Source organism: Typha angustifolia, chromosome 4 (genome assembly GCF_048772165.1).
Source record: "Typha angustifolia cultivar Huaian chromosome 4, ASM4877216v1, whole genome shotgun sequence".
NCBI classification, from domain to species: domain Eukaryota; kingdom Viridiplantae; phylum Streptophyta; class Magnoliopsida; order Poales; family Typhaceae; genus Typha; species Typha angustifolia.
Window position 1 is genome coordinate 1,478,074 of NC_133242.1, and position 19,521 is coordinate 1,497,594.

General features: G+C 39.7%; 4 protein-coding genes across 4 annotated transcripts; all 4 read left to right on the plus strand.

Annotated features, from left to right (window-relative positions):
- Positions 1-214: 214 nt before the first annotated feature.
- Positions 215-1,485, plus strand: LOC140759218 (strigolactones hydrolase CXE15-like). The gene has a single exon (XM_073095718.1). It carries the CDS (start codon positions 276-278, stop codon positions 1,245-1,247), a length of 972 nt encoding a protein of 323 aa, XP_072951819.1. The 5' UTR covers positions 215-275; the 3' UTR covers positions 1,248-1,485.
- A 4,023-nt stretch (positions 1,486-5,508) lies between these two features.
- Positions 5,509-6,738, plus strand: LOC140758979 (strigolactones hydrolase CXE15-like). The gene has a single exon (XM_073095409.1). The coding sequence runs from the start codon at positions 5,547-5,549 to the stop codon at positions 6,519-6,521; it is 975 nt and encodes a 324-aa protein (XP_072951510.1). The 5' UTR covers positions 5,509-5,546; the 3' UTR covers positions 6,522-6,738.
- A 2,856-nt stretch (positions 6,739-9,594) lies between these two features.
- LOC140759098 (strigolactones hydrolase CXE15-like) lies at positions 9,595-10,835 on the plus strand. The gene has a single exon (XM_073095569.1). It carries the CDS (start codon positions 9,626-9,628, stop codon positions 10,598-10,600), a length of 975 nt encoding a protein of 324 aa, XP_072951670.1. The 5' UTR covers positions 9,595-9,625; the 3' UTR covers positions 10,601-10,835.
- Positions 10,836-16,693: 5,858 nt separating this feature from the next.
- Positions 16,694-19,248, plus strand: LOC140759691 (myosin-binding protein 7-like). Its single transcript, XM_073096321.1, has 3 exons — positions 16,694-17,838; positions 18,664-18,710; positions 18,791-19,248. The coding sequence occupies exons 1-3, from the start codon at positions 16,915-16,917 to the stop codon at positions 18,903-18,905; spliced, it is 1,086 nt and encodes a 361-aa protein (XP_072952422.1). The 5' UTR covers positions 16,694-16,914; the 3' UTR covers positions 18,906-19,248.
- Positions 19,249-19,521: the final 273 nt, after the last annotated feature.

The window sequence follows — 19,521 nt, forward strand, 5'->3', positions numbered from 1 at the left end:
AACGGCGATGGGTGAGGATGGGAAGGTGACGTGATGGGAGGGTGAAGTGATGGGTGAGGGTGGGGTAGGTGAGGGTGATGATTATTGAATAGGTTATGGGTCCAGCTCAGGCTCGACTCGATATTAATTTTGAACCAGTTACGATAGTCCAAGCTCAACTCAGCTCTAAAATGAGAGTCTTTATTTTTAAAATAAGATTATTATTTCAAAATAAGTGATCGAGGTTTATAAAATCCCTATCCCGCCTTTCTATCTCCTCCCACGTTGCCACCAAAATGTCTCCTTCCCTGTCTCCCCCTTACGTGGTCGAGGACTGCCTCGGCGCCGTCCAGCTCCTCAGCGACGGCACCGTCCGCCGCTCCCCTGACCCTATATTCCCCGTCCCCGATGCCGACGACGGCCGCGTCGAGTGGCGGGACGCCCAATACGACCCCTTCCACGACCTCCACCTCCGCCTCTACCGCCCCCGCGTGGAGGAGAAGGAGAGGGAGAACAAGAAGCTCCCTGTCCTCTTCTACTTCCACGGCGGTGGCTTCTGCCTCGGCTCCTGCACGTGGCCCAACTTCCACACGTGCTGCCTCCGCCTCTCCCTCTCCCTCCCCGCCATCATCCTTTCCGTCGACTACCGCCTCGCCCCCGAGCACCGCCTCCCTGCCGGCATCGATGACGCAGCCACCGCCCTCCTCTGGTTCCAATCCCAGTCGCAATCCGACCCTTGGCTCGCCCAATCCGCCGATCTGGGCCGCGTCTTCGTCTCCGGCGACTCCGGCGGCGGCAACTTCACCCACCACATGGCCGTCCGCTTCGGATCCTCCGGCCTAGCCCCTCCTATCCGGATCCGAGGCTTCATCCTCCTAATGCCGGCCTTCGGCGGAACGATCCCGACCCAATCCGAGCTCGAGACCCCCCCGGACGCGTTCCTGACCCGGGAGATGACGGATAGGTACTGCCGCCTCGCACTTCCGCTCGGGGCGACGAAGGACCACCCGATCTTTAACCCGTTCGGGCCGGAGAGCCCGAGCCTGGCGGCGGTGGAGTTCGGGAAGGTTTTGGTGGTGGTGGCAGAGAAGTATCTGCTAAGGGATGCGGGGCGAAATTACGCGGCGAGGTTGAAGGAGATGGGGAAGAAGGTGGAGTTAGTGGAGTTCGACAAGGAGCAGCACGCCTTCTTCGTCCTCGATCCGTGGTCGGAATCCAGCAACGAGGTGGTCCGAATCGTAAAGCGATTCGTGGACGAGGAGGTTTGATTTGATATTTGATGCCTGTTCTCTATCCCAAGGGCATGGATAGTGAGAATAAATCGGCAGTATGATAGTATATTCTATTCCGATTTCGTTATTTTATCCTTTTCTTTCCATTTAGTATAATCTGAATAATCTTGCTTCTAGCCTGGCATAAAGCCATCGAAGGCATGTAATAAGAATGTTTTATGAATCATCTAGCCCGTTATAACAGTTAAATATAATATCTTAAATTTATAATATATATTTATTATAAATTATAGAGTTCGACATCTTATATGACACGCTAACTTAATTACTAATTTACTATTAATATTTATCAAATCTATCTTATATCAAATCAAAAGCATTCATGATAATTCTATAAAAAACAAAAAATATTTTTCTATCTCTTTTGTACTTTATATCATCAAAGTTGATTATTACACCCATATTTGAGAGTACAAACGAGCACAAGAATAATTATTTTTAAAATAAAGATCTTATTTTAATGATAACAAAAAGTAATACATATTCTAGAATTGATTTTTCCTAAAATACACACACTAACTTAATATAATATATGACAGCCCAACGAATTAAATATAATATCTAATATCTATCAAATTTATTTTATATTAAATTAAAAAATATTTATGATAATTCTATAAAAAATGAAATATATATTTTTATCTCTTTTTTAACTTCTTAGCATCAAAGTTGATTATTACACTCATATTTGAAAGTACAATAAGCACAAGAATAATTATTTTTAAAATAAAGATCGATAATAAATAAAAATACATATTTTAGAATTGACTTTTCTTAAAATACACAAAACTAAAGATGAATTTTTGACCAAACTAGTATGTCTAAATATTTATTTTAGGTTTCATTCTTCTAATATTTATGTAACTTTTTTAGAGCTTTTAAATTTTTTTATATAAGTCAGCTGATTTAATTAGTACTTTATAGTTAAAAAACTTATTGTTTGAGTCAACATTTTTCGAAAACACTTAAATTTGAAATGAAAAGAAATAGGGCAAGAATTCAAATAGTCAAAAGAACTCCTTATAGGACCGAGAGTTAACGTGATTATATTAATATGTGTAGTTGGGTAGACCCAGCATAATAGTATAAGATCACAATCGACAATTATGTATTCATTAAATATAGGCAAGTAGCAAAGCCTTGTGATACGATTAGATTCATATTGGTTTCACGTGTGATATTGGGTTCATAGGAATAAGCCTATTTATCTAGTTACGTAAGTAGAAGAAATAAAATCAATTTTTGCCAGGGTGCATTCGAACGCAAGGACCGCGTTCGAACACGGTCGTTCGAACGTCCACATAGACCTGATCATCGGGCGGGCTGGGTCGGGCTTTTCGGGTCAACCGAGCTAAAGTATTTGTTCATAGCCCGACCCACCAATCACTCGGGCCGGGCTAGAATAGTCTAGCCCGTTACCGCCTGTCGACCCGTGAGAGATCGGGCTAGCCGGTCGGGCCGGGCCGGCCTGACCCACCAATCACTCGGCCCAACCCATATTTTAGCTATTTTTAGAATTTTTTTTAACTATTAGCTTATTTTTTAAAAAATATTTATATTCCTCCATTTAAAAAAAATTAAAATTTTTAAAAGGTGTGCTTAAAATAATGCAAAATGGTATAATACCAAAATATTTTTTACTGTAGTAGTGGTAAATTACTGTAGCAGAACAGGTAAAGTACTATAGCAAACGGGCGGGCCTAGTTACGGGCCAAACGGGCGGGCTTTCGGGTAGGGTCGGGCGGGCAAAGGGCTGGCCCGTGCCGCCCATGGGTAGTTCGGGCTCAGGCCAGGCCGGGCTTAGCCCGGTCCAAATCGGGTCAGGTCGGGCCGGGCACGGGTGGGTTGGGTCGTTTAATCATGTCTACGTCTGCATCACATTCGCATTGACATAGAACAGAATTGGCACGTTCAGACGGAAACGGGCGCGTTCGAACGGGACCGTTTTGAACGCCTGCATCACGTTCGCATTGACAGAGAACGAAAATTCCACATTCAAACGCACCACGATGAAAGTGCGGATTTAGTTAGGGATTGTTAGGGTTGTTTGAAGTGTTTTTATGTTAATTAAGGAGTTCTTAGGATGAGCTTCTATATATATGTGGAGGAAACCCTAATTAAGATATCATCTTATTATTGGAATTGGCTTTAGCCTTATCTCATTCTCTCTTGTCTTTAGTTATTGGCGCCTTCCCTTACCTCCCTTCTTTTACTGCCCAAGTTTTTGGTCGGCCTTTTCCAACCTTTGATCACTCTCTACCACAATAATTTCTCCCCCTTCACACCAAAAATTAAACCTAACATCTATCTAGTCATTGGAGGGCTATCAAACTAGGATCTAAGTTTTAAAACTGTTGTGGATCAAATTAGATTGGTTTGTAACACCTTGATTGAATATATGACAACTCAACGACTAGTTTAGATTGGATGTGCTGGAATTTAACACTTGCCGAATTGTATATTTGATTTGTTTATGACTCGTTTGTCTAGAATCCAAACTTATTTTTCGGATTACTTCCTACTATAAAGGCGGTGGGGAGGATCAGCTGGTGTTATCTACTTTAAAACAATCTATTATTTTATAGAGATTCTTTTGTATGTATATAAAATACCTCTTAAAATTCTTATTTTTAATGAATCGATTATTATTTACGTACATTTTACTTTTATTTAAGCACAAGTACTTGTTATCTTATATACTTGATACTAATTTTTTTATTATTATTATTTCGATCTCAACTAAGTGTAAAACTTAATCTAGAGTTGTTGCTCTTCCTGGTCTTTTCTTCTTATGTATTATGTTATAACCAACTTCTTGAGACTTAAAATGAATTATTTGTTCATGAGCTTATATTTCAAAAAAGGCCAGAGAAATTAATGAAAGCCATTGGCAGCTATTGGACTATTAAACAAAGACATTTGTGCATCTTAGCTAATTAACCAAAGTTCTTGGCAAAGCTTGAATCAATCAATGGACTACTTGGGGCTGCGAATTCAGCTCGCGGACAGAAGGATGGATAAATATTTCCACATGAAAGAATAATCCAATCTATACGGAAGGTTTTTTGTCAACGAATGTTTGGAAATAAATGCATAATTCCTTATGTCAACGCTGTGGAAGATGAGAAAGATGCAACCAAGTCTCCATTCTTGGCTACTTGCTCTTCTTCTCTATGTATTTCTCATAATAATAATAATAATAATAATAAATTTATAAATGAATCATCAATTGTAAATGATCGTAGCCTATGCACAGAGAAAAAAACTACTGATCAATGCCTTTCTTAGACCGTTATCTCTTATTGAATAGAAGAGGATAATTACTTTTCAACTCTATAAACTATTGTCTATTTCATATAAATCCCATTATTTATTTCAACTAAATAATAACTCTTCGGAATTTGATCTTATTTTTTTTTTCCATTTTATTTTCTGGCTATTATGTAATCAATTTTAAACTCTTTAAAAGCCATTTCGTCAAAAGAAAAAACATATTTTAATTACTTTTTATTATCTCAAATGAGCGGGTGTGACAGAAGTTGTCACGCTATTTTTCTATACATACTTACTTTTCATATGTTTTAAACTTATACATCAATCGAGCCGAGTAGTTAAGACATAAATCTTTTAAACTTTATTTACTAACATAAATTATACTCTAAATTTAATATTAAAAATAGTCTATTTTACTATAATTCTAAGTATAACACTAAACTATTAAGAGTTTTATTCAGTTATAAGTTGGAATCAAATAATATAAAAAAAAAATCATAGCTTTTCCAAACTTTTTTTAAGAATTTATTTTTTTAATAAAAATCTAAACTCTTGCAGTTTTTTCTGAAGTTTTATTTTTGACCGGGCGACAGAGGACACATAGATCCCATTTTGGTGCATGACCTATTTGGGTATACAAGTTTTAAAAAGGGCTAGTTTAGTAAAACCATACTCGTTAAGATATTGCAATATAAGTGGACATAAATGCGTCATGCGTCTCCCCACTGACCATGAGCCCATGAGCAACAACGTCCAACCTCACGCTTTCCCACCCTATTCTTTCCAATAAAAATACCCATCTTTTTAGTGTAGAATTGACTGCTGTACTGTACACCTCCCCTAACCTTCTTATAATACTAATTATCAGATTAGTCTTATTCTAAACATTTTCTAAAAGAAGAGTCTTTATTTTTAGAATAAGATTATTATTTCAAAATAAGTGATCGAGGCTTATAAAATCCCTATCCCACCTCTCTATCTCCTCCCACGTTGCCACCAAAAATGTCTACTGCTTCTCTGTCTCCCCCTTACGTGGTCGAGGACTGCCGCGGCGCCGTCCAGCTCCTCAGCGACGGCACCGTCCGCCGCTCCCCTGACCCTATATTCCCCGTCCCCGACGCCGACGACGGCCGCGTCGAGTGGCGGGACGCCCAATACGACCCCTTCCACGACCTCCACCTCCGCCTCTACCGCCCCCGCGTGGAGGAGAAGGAGAGGGAGAACAAGAAGCTCCCTGTCCTCTTCTACTTCCACGGCGGTGGCTTCTGCCTCGGCTCCCGAACGTGGCCCAACTTCCACACGTGCTGCCTCCGCCTCTCCCTCTCCCTCCCCGCGATCATCCTTTCCGTCGACTACCGCCTCGCCCCCGAGCACCGCCTCCCCGCCGGCATCGATGACGCAGCCGCCGCCCTCCTCTGGTTCCAATCCCAGTCGCAATCCGACCCTTGGCTCGCCCAATCCGCCGATCTGGGCCGCGTCTTTGTCTCCGGCGACTCCGGCGGCGGCAACTTCACCCACCACATGGCCGTCCGCTTCGGATCCGCCGGCCTAGCCCCTCCGATCCGGATCCGAGGCTTCATCCTCCTAATGCCGGCCTTCGGCGGAACGATCCCCACCCAATCCGAGCTCGAAACCCCCCCGGACGCGTTCCTGACCCGGGAGATGTCGGATAGATACTGCCGCCTCGCGCTTCCGCTCGGGGCGACGAAGGACCACCCGATCTTTAACCCGTTCGGGCCGGAGAGCCCGAGCCTGGCGGCGGTGGAGTTCGGGAAGGTTTTGGTGGTGGTGGCAGAGAAGGATCTGCTAAGGGATGCGGGGCGAAATTACGCGGCGAGGTTGAAGGAGATGGGGAAGAAGGTGGAGTTAGTGGAGTTCGACAAGGAGCAGCACGCCTTCTTCGTCCTCGATCCGTGGTCGGAATCCAGCAACGAGGTGGTCCGAATCGTAAAGCGGTTCGTCGACGAGGAGGTTTGATTTGATATTTGATGCCTGTTCTCTATCCCAAGGGCATGAATAGTGAGAATAAATCGGCAGTATGATAGTATATTCTATTCCGATTTCGTTATTTTATCCTTTTCTTTCCATTTAGTATAATCTGAATAATCTGGCTTCTAGCCTGGCATAAAGCCATCGAAGGCATGTAATAAGAATGTTTATGAATCATCTAGCCCGTTATAACAGTTAAATATAATATCGTAAATTTATAATATACATTCATTATGAATTATATATTTCCACATCTTATATCACAGGCTAACTTAATTACTAATTTATTATTGATATTTATATCTCTTTCTTTACTTTATATTATTAAAGTTGATTATTACGCTCATATTTAAGAATACAAATGAGAATAAAAATAATTATTTTTAAAATAAAAATTTTATTTTAATGATAACAAAGAGGAATATATATTTTAAAATTGACTTTTCCTAAAATACACAAAACTAAAGATGAGTTCTTTTTACCAACTAGTATGTCTAAATATTTATTTTAGGTTTCATTCTTCTAATATTTAGGTAACTTTTGTAGAGCTTTTAAATTTTTTATATAAGTCAGCTGATTTAATTAGTACTTTATATTTAAAAAACTTATTGTTTGAGTCAACATCTTTCGAAAACACTTGATTTTGAAATGAAGAGAAATAGGGCAAGAATTCAAATAGTCAAAAGAACTCCTTATAGGACCGAGAGTTAATGTGATTATATTAATACCTGAGTAGTTGGGTAGACCCATCATAATAGTATAAAAAGATCACAGTTGACAATTATGTATTCATTAAATATAGGCAAGTAGCAAGGCCTTGTTATAAGATTCTATTCATATTGGCTTCATGCGTGACATTCGATTTTTAAGAATGAGCCTATTTATCTAGTTGAGTAAGTAGAAGCAATAAAATTAATTTTTATCGGGGTGCATTTGAACGCAAGGACTGTGTTTGAACGTGGCTGTTCGAACGTCTGCATCACGTTTGTATCGACAGAGGACGAAATTGGCACGTTTGGACGAAAACGGACGCGTTCGAACATATGTATCATGTTCGCATCAACAAAAAATAAAAATTCTACATTCGAATACAATCGGACGCATTCGAACCCACCGCGACAAAAGTGTGGGTTTAGTTATGAATTGTTAAGATTGTTTGAAATGTTTTTATGTTAATTAAGGAGTTCTTAAGATGAACCTCTATATATATGTGAAGGAAATCCTTATTAAGATATTATCTTATTATTGGAATTGGATTTAACCTTATCTCCTTCTCTCTTGACTCTAGTCATTGGCACCCTCTTCTACCTCCTTTCTTCCACCGCCCAAGATTTTGGTCGGCCTCTTCCAGCATCTAACTACCCTTTACCATAACAACTTCTCTTCTTCAGACCAAGAACTAAACCTAGCATCTATTTAGCCATTGAAGGGCTATCAAGCTAAGATCTAAGTTTCAAAACCGTTACGAATCGGATTAGACCGGTTCGTAACACCTTGATTGAATATATAATAGCCCCACGACTAGTTTAGATTGGATGTGCTGGAATTTAACACTTGCCGAAGTATATATTTTATTTGTTCATGACTCGTTTGTCCATAATCTAAACTTATTTTTCGGATTACTTTCTACTATAAAGGCGGTGAGGAGGATCGGCTGGTTATCTACTTTAAAAGCATCTATTATTTTATAGAGATTCTTTTGTATGTGTATCTCTTATATATATATATATATATTAAAATATTTAATTTTATATAAAATGCCTCTTAAAATTCTTATTTTTAATGAATAGATTATTATTTACGTACATTTTACTTTTATTTTAGCACAAGTACTTATTATCTTCTATACTTGATACTAATTTTTTTTTTTTTTTTTCTTGGTCTCAACTAAGTGTAAAACTTGTTCTAGAGTTGTTGCTCTTCGTGATCTTTTCTTCTTATGTATCATGTTATAATCGACTTCTCGAGACTTAAAATGAATTATTTGTTCGAGAGCTTATTTTTAAAAAAAGGCCAGAGAAATTAATGAAAGCCGTCGGCAGCTAATGGACTATTCAACAAAGACATTTGTGCATCTTAGCTAATTAACCAAAGTTCTCGGCAAAGCTTGAATCAATCAATGGACTACTTGGGGCTGCGAATCAAGCTCCCGGACCGAAGGATGGATAAATATTTCCACATGAAAGAATAAGCCAAACTATATGGAAGGTTTTTGTCAATGATTGTTTGGAAATAAATGCATAATTCCTTATATCAACTCCGTGGAAGATGAGAAAGATGCAACGAAGTCTCCATTCTTGGCTACTTGCTCTTCTTCTCGATGTATTTCTCATAATAATAATAATAATAATAAATTTATAAATGGATCATCAATTGTAACTGATCGTAGCCTATGCACAGAGAAAAAAAACTACTGATTAATGCCTTTCTTAGACCTTTATCTCTTATAAATAGAAGAGGATAATTACTTTATTTACCAAAATAGATTATACTCTAAATTTAATATTAAAAATAGTCTATTGTACTATAATTCTAAGTATAACACTAAACTATTACGAGTTCTATTTAGTTATAAGTTGGAATCAAATAATAATTTTAAGCGGCAAACTGTGCTCAGAATTATATTAAAAATAATCACAGCTTTTCCAAACTTTTTTTTAATTTTTTTAATTTTTTTTTAATAAAAAATCTTAGCAGAGGACATATAGATCCTATTTTGGTGCATGACCTATTTGGGGTATATAAGTTTTGAAAAGGGCTAGTTTAGTAAAAAAACACTCGTTAAGATACTGCAATATAAGTGGACATAAACGCGTCTCCCCATTGGCCATGAGCAACAACGTCCGACCTCACGCTTTCCCACCCTATTCTTTCCAATAAAAATACCCATCTTTTTAGTGTAGAATTGACTGCTGTACTGTACACCTCCCCGACCCTTCTTATAATACTAATTATCAGATTAGTCTTATTCTAAACATTTTCTAAAAGAAGAGTCTTTATTTTTAGAATAAGATTATTATTTCAAAATAAGTGATCGAGGCTTATAAAATCCCTGTCCCACCTCTCTATCTCCTCCCACGTTGCCACCAAAAATGTCTACTGCTTCTCTGTCTCCCCCTTACGTGGTCGAGGACTGCCGCGGCGCCGTCCAGCTCCTCAGCGACGGCACCGTCCGCCGCTCCCCTGACCCTATATTCCCCGTCCCCGACGCCGACGACGGCCGCGTCGAGTGGCGGGACGCCCAATACGACCCCTTCCACGACCTCCACCTCCGCCTCTACCGCCCCCGCGTGGAGGAGAAGGAGAGGGAGAACAAGAAGCTCCCTGTCCTCTTCTACTTCCACGGCGGTGGCTTCTGCCTCGGCTCCCGAACGTGGCCCAACTTCCACACGTGCTGCCTCCGCCTCTCCCTCTCCCTCCCCGCCATCATCCTTTCCGTCGACTACCGCCTCGCCCCCGAGCACCGCCTCCCCGCCGGCATCGATGACGCAGCCGCCGCCCTCCTCTGGTTCCAATCCCAGTCGCAATCCGACCCTTGGCTCGCCCAATCCGCCGATCTGGGCCGCGTCTTCGTCTCCGGCGACTCCGGCGGCGGCAACTTCACCCACCACATGGCCGTCCGCTTCGGATCCTCCGGCCTAGCCCCTCCGATCCGGATCCGAGGCTTCATCCTCCTAATGCCGGCCTTCGGCGGAACGATCCCCACCCAATCCGAGCTCGAGACCCCCCCGGACGCGTTCCTGACCCGGGAGATGACGGATAGGTACTGCCGCCTCGCACTTCCGCTCGGGGCGACGAAGGACCACCCGATCTTTAACCCGTTCGGGCCGGAGAGCCCGAGCCTGGCGGCGGTGGAGTTCGGGAAGGTTTTGGTGGTGGTGGCAGAGAAGGATCTGCTAAGGGATGCGGGGCGAAATTACGCGGCGAGGTTGAAGGAGATGGGGAAGAAGGTGGAGTTAGTGGAGTTCGACAAGGAGCAGCACGCCTTCTTCGTCCTCGATCCGTGGTCGGAATCCAGCAACGAGGTGGTCCGAATCGTAAAGCGATTCGTGGACGAGGAGGTTTGATTTGATATTTGATGCCTGTTCTCTATCCCAAGGGCATGGATAGTGAGAATAAATCGGCAGTATGATAGTATATTCTATTCCGATTTCGTTATTTTATCCTTTTCTTTCCATTTAGTATAATCTGAATAATCTGGCTTCTAGCCTGGCATAAAGCCATCGAAGGCATGTAATAAGAATGTTTATGAATCATCTAGCCCGTTATAACAGTTAAATATAATATCTTAAATTTATAATATACATTCATTATGAATTATATATTTCCACATCTTATGTCACAGGCTAACTTAATTACTAATTTACTATTAATATCTATCAAATCTATCTTATATCAAATAAAAAAATATTCATGATAATTCTATAAAAAACAAAATATATTTTTCTATCTCTTTCTTTGCTTTATAGCATTAAAATTAATTATTATACTCATATTTTAAAATATAAATAAACATAAAAATAATTATTTTTAAAATAAAGACCTTTTGATGATAACTAAGAGGAATACATATTCTAGAATTGACTTTATTCTTAAAATATACAAAGCTAAAGTTGAGTTTTTGATCAAACCAGTATGTCTTAAAATAGTTCAGCCTAAAAATAATATAAAAAAAATTTCCTCTAATATTTAGGTAACTTTTGTAGAGCTTTTAATTTTTTTTTTTATATAAGTCAGCTGATTTAATTAGTATTTTATATTTAAAAAACTTGTTGTTTGAGTCAACATTTGTCGAAAACACTTCAATTTGAAATGAAAAGAAATAGGGCAAGAATTCAAATAGTCAAAAACTCGTTATAGGACTGAGAGTTAATGTGATTATATTAATACCTGTGTAGTTGGGTAGACCCATCATAATAGTATAAAAAGATCACAGTTGACAATTATGTATTCATTAAATATAGGCAAGTAGCAAGGCCTTGATTGAATGTACCCAACGACTAGTTTAGATTGGATGTGCTGGAATTTAACACACAGCCGAATTGTATATTTGATCTGTTTATGACTCGTTTGTCCAGAATCCAAACTTATTTCTTGGATTACTTCCTACTATAAAGATGGTGGGGGAAGATCGGCTGGTTATCTCTCTCTCTCTCTATATATATTAAAATATTTAATTTTATAAAAAATACCTCTTAAAATTCTTATTTTTAATGAATAGATTATTATTTACATACATTTTACTTTTGTTTTAGCACAAGTATTTATTATCTTATATACTTGATACTAATTTATTATTATTATTTTCTTCGTCTCACATAAGAGTTCTTGTCTTTCCTTCTTATGTATTATGTTATAACCAACTTCTTGAGACTTAAAATGAATTATTTGTCCATGAACTTATTTTTTAAAAAAGGCTAGAGAAATTAATGAAAGCCATTGGCAGCTAAATTAGTTGGCTGGCATGTTTGCTGTGACAAACAAAATTAAATATAAAATTACAATCCATGCTCGTAGTAACAAAACAATAATATAACAAAATAAAAAGTTAAACCAGTCTAAATTGAGCTTATTATCGAGCCTTATTCAAATCGAATAGGATTGAGCCAAATTGAGCTAGAAGTGGTGACTTGCCATACAAGGAGGCTAGAGGAGGAGAGTGAGGAGGCCGAAAGAGAAGGAAGATGAGGAGGTTGAGCTATTCAGAGGATTGCTGTGATAGAATCTGCCCATCAATAAAAATTAAATAGTATCCACCATTCTTAAAAATCAAAAGGCTGCTAGTGTTCTTAGAGGGTTTAGGATTAAGGATCACCAGTATCTGAATCATCTTCTTTTTGCGGATGACATCATCATTATGGTAGAGGCCTCGAGCTTTTAAGTCTGTTCTTGATACTTACTGTGGCTTAACTAATCAAAAGATCAATGCTGACAAGTCTAGCATTTACTTTGATGCTTCTGTGTCTAACAATGTTATATTTTGAGTAACTCCCTTAATCTCACTTTATTTCGTTCCCCCTTGTGTACCCTAGGGTTAAGATTTTACCTAATAGGATCTTAGTTGCCAACCAATAGGAGCTAGTCAAAAGGGTGACTAACAAATTGGTCGGTTGGAAGAGGGACACTTTGTCCTTCTCTGGTATGTTGGTCTTGATCAATTCGACCCTCACCACTATCCCGAATTACTGATTAGGCTCTTCTTGGGTTTCAAATACTACCATTGCTCGAATTACTAAGATTGCTCGAAGTTTTCTTGGGGAAAAGGGTAAAAATCGTAAAGGCCTCCATCTTATCAACGGGGCCACTATCACCAAACCTAAAACTCATGGTGGTTTAGGCATCAGGAATATCTGGTTAGCTAAGTCTACCTTGTTTGGCAAAAACATTTTAAAATTCCTTAATAATGATTTTGCCTTTTGGGTTGTTATCATGAAAAGCAAGTATCGTAGACTAGACTGTTGGGGTTGCAGGCCCATAAGAGGGTCCTCGCGAGCCTAAGTGGATTACGACAAATAAGATCAAAGAAGGTTTTAAACACTTGGTAGGGAATGCCAATCGCACTAATGTCCTGCTTGACCCTTGGATCCCCAATGTGACGCTGGCTTATAAGTCGGCTTTTGTCCATTACACTAACATTCGTCTTGAGATCATTGTCAGTGATTTAATGGATAATGGCTAATGGAATGTGCACTATCTTGAGGAGAATCTTGCCATTGATATTAGGAATTTCATCATTAATACGTGGGTTGGAACCCTGGATGATAAATAAATTTGGTGGCCTAATAGTAAAGGGAATTGCTAGTGCTAAAGATAATTACTCTTTTTGGGGCAATAGGCCTACCCATATTGATCCTAAATGGAAGGCCCTATAGAATTTGAGGGCTAACCCAAGGGTTAAGGCTTTCCTTTAGAAAATCCTAGGGTCGGATTCCACCAAGGTATTCCTTAATAGTATCCATATTGGGTAGGCTGACATGTGCTCAATGTGTGATCTTTGGAAGGAAAACATTTGTCATATCTACTAATGTCGCTATGCCCTTGAGATGTGGGAGGTCATTGTCAACAATCTTGGAGTATTTTCACTCTCAATTGCAATTGGCTGTGTTATAATTGGGCCCACCTTAAGAGTGAATTGGGCAAATTCAAAGCTATTGTGTCATCCACTATTTGGATGATATGAAAGCCTGAAATAGGCAATGCTATGATTCTACTATGACAAAAGGCGATCATATTGTGTGGATGTCTTTTCAAATGGCTATGGATTACTTTGGTAGAATTGGGGTTGAGAAACTAGCTACCAAACCAAAAACAAGGATGGAAAGCTATACTTCCCCAGAGGTGAGCCTCCTCTAGATCAACTTTGATGGCTCCTAGGACCCTCTTACCAAGGATGAACGGCTGGGGATCATAACCTGCAATCACCATAGGGAGGTGATATATTGGGCTACTTCTTCAATTAGGGTGGACTCTGCCCTCGAAGATGAAGCTACTGCCTTCTCTATTCGATTATTGCTACTATGCAACGAAATCTTAACAACATTATTTTTGAAGGTGACTTTGCCTTAGTCATAAATGCGATCAAGGGTGTTGATGCTATTCCTTGGTCCACTCGTGACATTGTTCATCGAATTAACTTGTTATGTATTTCACTATCCACTTACTCTTTTGTGCATGCCTATAGGCCCTATAACCAGGCAGTCGACTGGGCTGCCCATTTTGGTAGGCACCACTTTTTTGAAGCTAGAGGCGGAGTGTCTTTCCCTCTTCCCTCAGGGTTGTCTGTTATTGCTGTTGCTGAGGCCCCAAATTGTGAGATTTCTGGGTCGATCCTCTTAATACATAGCTAATCTCATAGCTCTCTTCTAATAAAAAAAATATCCTTTTAATGATTAAAAAAATATTAGCATTAGCTTTCAAGATGTGACATTCCAACTTAAATAGCCAAAACCTAAAGATTTTCTTTTTCTCTTGAAAAGCAAGCTAGATTTAAGTCGGCCTATTTCCCTGAAGTAGTCAAGGCATATGTAAAAATAAGGTTACACAGCTCGGGAGGTATAGGGTTCGTTGGCCCCAGCCAAACTAGCCTCGAACTATCGTTCCCATGCTTGACTGCCCAGTTGACCGCTTTGTTCCCCTCGCACCTAACATGACTCAAATGATTGTTTACAAAAGAGCTGATTTTACACTCATAAACTAACCTCAGCTACCAAAGGCAACTAACGATATTTATTAGGATTCAGACTAACTCCAACGAGTTAGTGTCAACCTCGACATTGATGTGGCTCGTGGCAAGCACCAATCCCATATGGAGAGCCTTCCCCTTGGCCCGTAGCGCCGACTAGCCGGTTGTCGGATCATAGGTTACCGCCAGTAGGAAGCCATCCGTGGCCCTGAGCTCAGCCCCGCCTCGCCATAATGATCACGTATGATATAAGCACCATGTATGTTAATCTTGACCCAATATATCTCTTTAAATAAAAAGTGGATAAATATCAGAAAGCATATATTCTCTTGCCCCAACTATAGAAATTTCTTACAATCAAATGCTTAATTGGTTGGCTATCTCATTATATACATGAAAATATTAATGATGACTAAAATTTTCTATTTATATAAAAAAATTATTAAAGATATAGTTTGAATAATACCGACAAATTCTTGCAAATAAAATGCTCTACTTGTCAACAATAATTTTGTGTTGCATTATGAGAGATTCAAAGTGTTATTAAAAACTTAATAGAATATATTGGCGTATATAAATTTCCCTCTTAAGACAGGGTGTTGCCATGATCTCAAGTTGTATAACACAAGCTAGCTTAATCTATAATTAACTTTCTTTCTCTTTTCCATCATATTCATTATATAAATAATTATGTCCATTAAATATACAAAAAGAGGTTTTCCCAAGAAAATATGAAATATGCAAGAAAGGTCTAACATTTCAACCATTGAAATATTGAATTTAAAATGCTTGTAATTCAAAAGGTGCTTCTCTTTTTAGATTATAAGCTTACACGCAAATGCATTAGAAGAAGTGTGTTCAAAACTTCATCTGTATTAGAATATCCTCAAACTTATCTTAGAGAAATATTTCTATGAAATTAACTGTTAGCCGCAAGCTAAACTTATATAATATCGAGCAGAGTTGACTAGCTTTAACCTGAGGTAGAGTTTTTTAGCAACTTTTTAGTATACATTTTCTCTATATTCTTCCAACAACATAGCGAAAATGAAATATATGATAAATCTAAATGTTTATATTAGTCTCATGCAAATATTTTAGAGAGATAAGAGATATGCATTAAAGCTTTATATATTACAAAATTATTAAAAAATAGAAAGAAGAAGATTTAAGCTGCAAAAGAATTGGCACTTTATAACGAGAAATTATTCCAATATATCATCCTTGCGATAGATCGGGAGTTAATTATGCAGAGAGATATTTGTGATGATAATTGACCGTCTAATTAAATAAATAATAATAAATAATAATAAAAGTTGCGTTTCAAATTTGTGGAATGAGGTAGGATTTGATCCTCTCAAACAAAATTATTATCTTTTCACTAGTTTAAACCATCTCGAAAACCCAATGCCAGTGTTTGAGATTTATTATGACTCACAATGGAGCTATGATTTTTATGGTGAAAAATATATAACAAATACGAGCCATAGATTATTTTCACTGGTTCTAACAAAATAAATTATTTCCTTTTAGCACATAGAAACAAAGTTTCCGTTGTTGGTTTCATGCCAAAGGAAAAGAATTTATCTTCCTTCAAATTTTATGATTGAATAATACATTTAAACGCGTAGATTTGTGGCCAGAAAATAAATTAAAAAATTATACCGTTTTATATATCCGACAGCCTACAAGAGCACGAGTAGTTTTTATTTTTTTTAACCAACTAACCGACCAACCAACCATTTGACATCATCCTCTGCGGTCCATCACAACGTGGCGGCCTTAAAACGAACATTCGCGGATCCCCTGAATTTTAATCGGAGGAAGTTTCTAGCTACATCCAATGAGAAGATTCCGCATAGTTATAATAAAGAGTAGAGCTTGCAGGCGATCCGGTTCCGACAGCGATTAAGTGCTGCTGCTTTATTCTCGAAGTTATCAGAGAGTATCCTGCGTGCGGTCTAATAATCTACCCGAATCTACTATCTATCTAAATATCTACGCCAGGAGGAGAACAGTTGGGATAATTTCCTCTGCGTATTGACTTGTTTTTATACCCACCCACTTCCTTCCTTATTCCATTCCTTTCTCCTTCGATTTCGTCTCTTATCGGGATTAAGCTCGAGAATAAGAGGACGAAACAAGGGATAAATTTAGCTACAGAGGCGAATAAGGAGTACCTTTTATCCGAGTGGAGGCATGGATCTTCTGCCTCGAGATTCGCAGCTCTGCCCGTACTCCTGCCCGTACTGCTCCTCCTCCGCGGCCGGCGCCTCCTCGTCGTCGAAGTCCACGTGGCGCCGATCCGTTAAGCGCAAGCCGGATCCGACGGTGTACCGCGGCCAGGAGCCGGCTGAGGCGGCGCGGGTCGAGCTCGAGAGCGAGCTCGCGGAGCTGCGCGAGACGATCAAGAGCCAGGAGGCGACCATCCAGGAGCTGATCGCGGATCTCGAAGAGGAGCGCAACGCGTCGTCGACGGCGACGAGCGAGGCCATGTCGATGATCCAGCGGCTCCAGCGAGAGAAAGCCGAGGCGCAGATGGAGTCGCGCCAGCTCAAGCGCTTCGCGGACGAGAAGATCGGGCACGAGGAGGAGCAAATCCAAGCCCTGGAGGACCTCCTCCTCAAGCGGGAGCAGGAGATCGAGTCAATTTCCTACCAGCTTGAATCATATCGCAAGCGCCTCGAAGACCACCACATCGCCCTCGACGACGACGAAGACGAAGACGCCTCTTCCAATCGGAAAGGCGACGACTTCGAGGGTGAAGAGTTGAAGAAGAAGAAGAAGAAGAAGGCGGAGGAGTTTAGGTTTGGGGTGGATCACCCGTCGGAGGACGGCAGCGATGCGAGCGATCGGGTGTACACGATCGATGCGGTGTACGCGAAGAGAGGGGAGAAGGATGCAGGGGAGAGGGATACGAAGAAATTGAGCATGAGGTTGGAGGCATTGGAAGCGGATAGGGATTCGATGCGTAAGGCGATCGTGGCGATGAGGACGGAGAGGGCGCAGCTCGTCGCCTTGAGGGAGATCGCGCAGCAGCTGTGCAAGGAGGTGGCGCAAGAAAGGAGGATCGTGAAGAAGACTTCTCTCAACCAGAGCTTCTCCATTGTTGCAATAGTTAAGGTAATCTTCTTCTTTTCTATTGGGAGTTTTGACTACTTAATTGCTTTAGTAATCTTATTTCTTCTTCGTTGGTATCATCATTATGCCTAGAAATTAAGAATTTTGGGACAGTACTCAAAGAAAGAATACCTCTCTGAAGGCAATTAAGGGTTAAATGTCAAATTGGAGAATGAATTTGGAGAGCAATTGGGTCAGATTCAGTGGTGGTGTCACAGCTAAATGTCTTACTTTATTTGATTCATTGGTAGATTTACTGAAGATGCACCTTAAAAATGACCAAATTGATGAGTCATAATGCTGTATGAACTATTGACTGCCAATTCCTTATCTTGTGCCCATTTCTCGTCAGCCATTTTTCTAATTTTGGAAATAGAAGGTGGTAACTGATAAGCCATGCCAACTTAATAGAGTTCTCTAATGCAAATCTAGGCATCAGCATATGCCTCTAGGTTCCGTCAACCACCTAAATCTGTGTAAATTCTGGGCGATTATTCCTCACCTTGCAGTTCTAATCTTATTCTTCATCATGGTATTTTCTTGATGTTATATTATAGTATGAAATGTCAAATTCTTACTTACCTTTTATGCTCAATTTCATTTGGCCTTCCTGCTTATCACAGTACCGTCCAACGTTGTCGATACTTTATAGGGAATGATCCTCTATCAATTTTAGGGTTCTTTCAGTAACCTGTTAGTTTCCAATCTCTATACTCTTGCTGGCTACTATTCTAGGAATAATTCATTCCTCGAGACAAATGTAATTTATAGGTTACCATTACCGACTCAAAGGAAAGTAATTCATATCCTGTTTTCCTCTTCCTGCAGTGGGTACTTTCTGTATTTTTTTGGAGGAAGAGAGCATCTGGAAGCAGGTACATGACTGTGAGCTGATTTTAGTTGTGATGGTGGTTTGTTTCTATAGAGAGTTACTGTTCTATTGGATGTTTGTCAGATCCACCAGTGGCTTGTTTAATTACAATGTTGGATTGCTGCTGCTTTTGCAAAAGCTCCCTCTAATAAGCCAGTGGAGAAGTCTGTCAGGAAAACGAGGGCAATGCGACGGCTAGTGAGGACCCTGGACCCTCCTTTTGGTTCATTCTGAAGCAAACGCTTCAGCGCGGATCATAAGATGCATACAGATATCGTCGTGTTTTTGGAATGCTTTCTTCTTCTTCTTCTTCTTCTTCTTTCTTTGTGGATTTTGTGTGAACAGCTTCGAACATTTTTTGCGGGCACTCCCTTTTATCGATAAGGAGAGCTTCATGCACTGGGACGCCCTTTTTATGTTTGGGTTACTCCAGTTGTAATTGTTTCTTAGTGAGCCATTTCCTGGCTCATGAGCAAGCCATAGCCTTGTATAGAAACAAAAGTGATGATGATTTGTTGAAACTGTGTTTGAGCTTTATGATATATTGATATCTGAGATTTTGTGTGCAACAAAGTTTGTTCATTTCAGTGTGATGTATCTTTACTCTCTTCTCTTTTCATTCCTTCATTTCTTTGTTTGTTATCAAATTCACTTTGAGTTGGAAATCCCTATATCCATATTGATCCAGAGATATGATTGGAAAGCTAAAAAGAGCCCATGCTTTAGTCCAAAAATCTCCTCCTTTTTGTTTATCTCCAAATGGCTCCTCTTTTTTTCATTATTGTTTGATTCTATTCTGTTGCTGCTCTGCTATT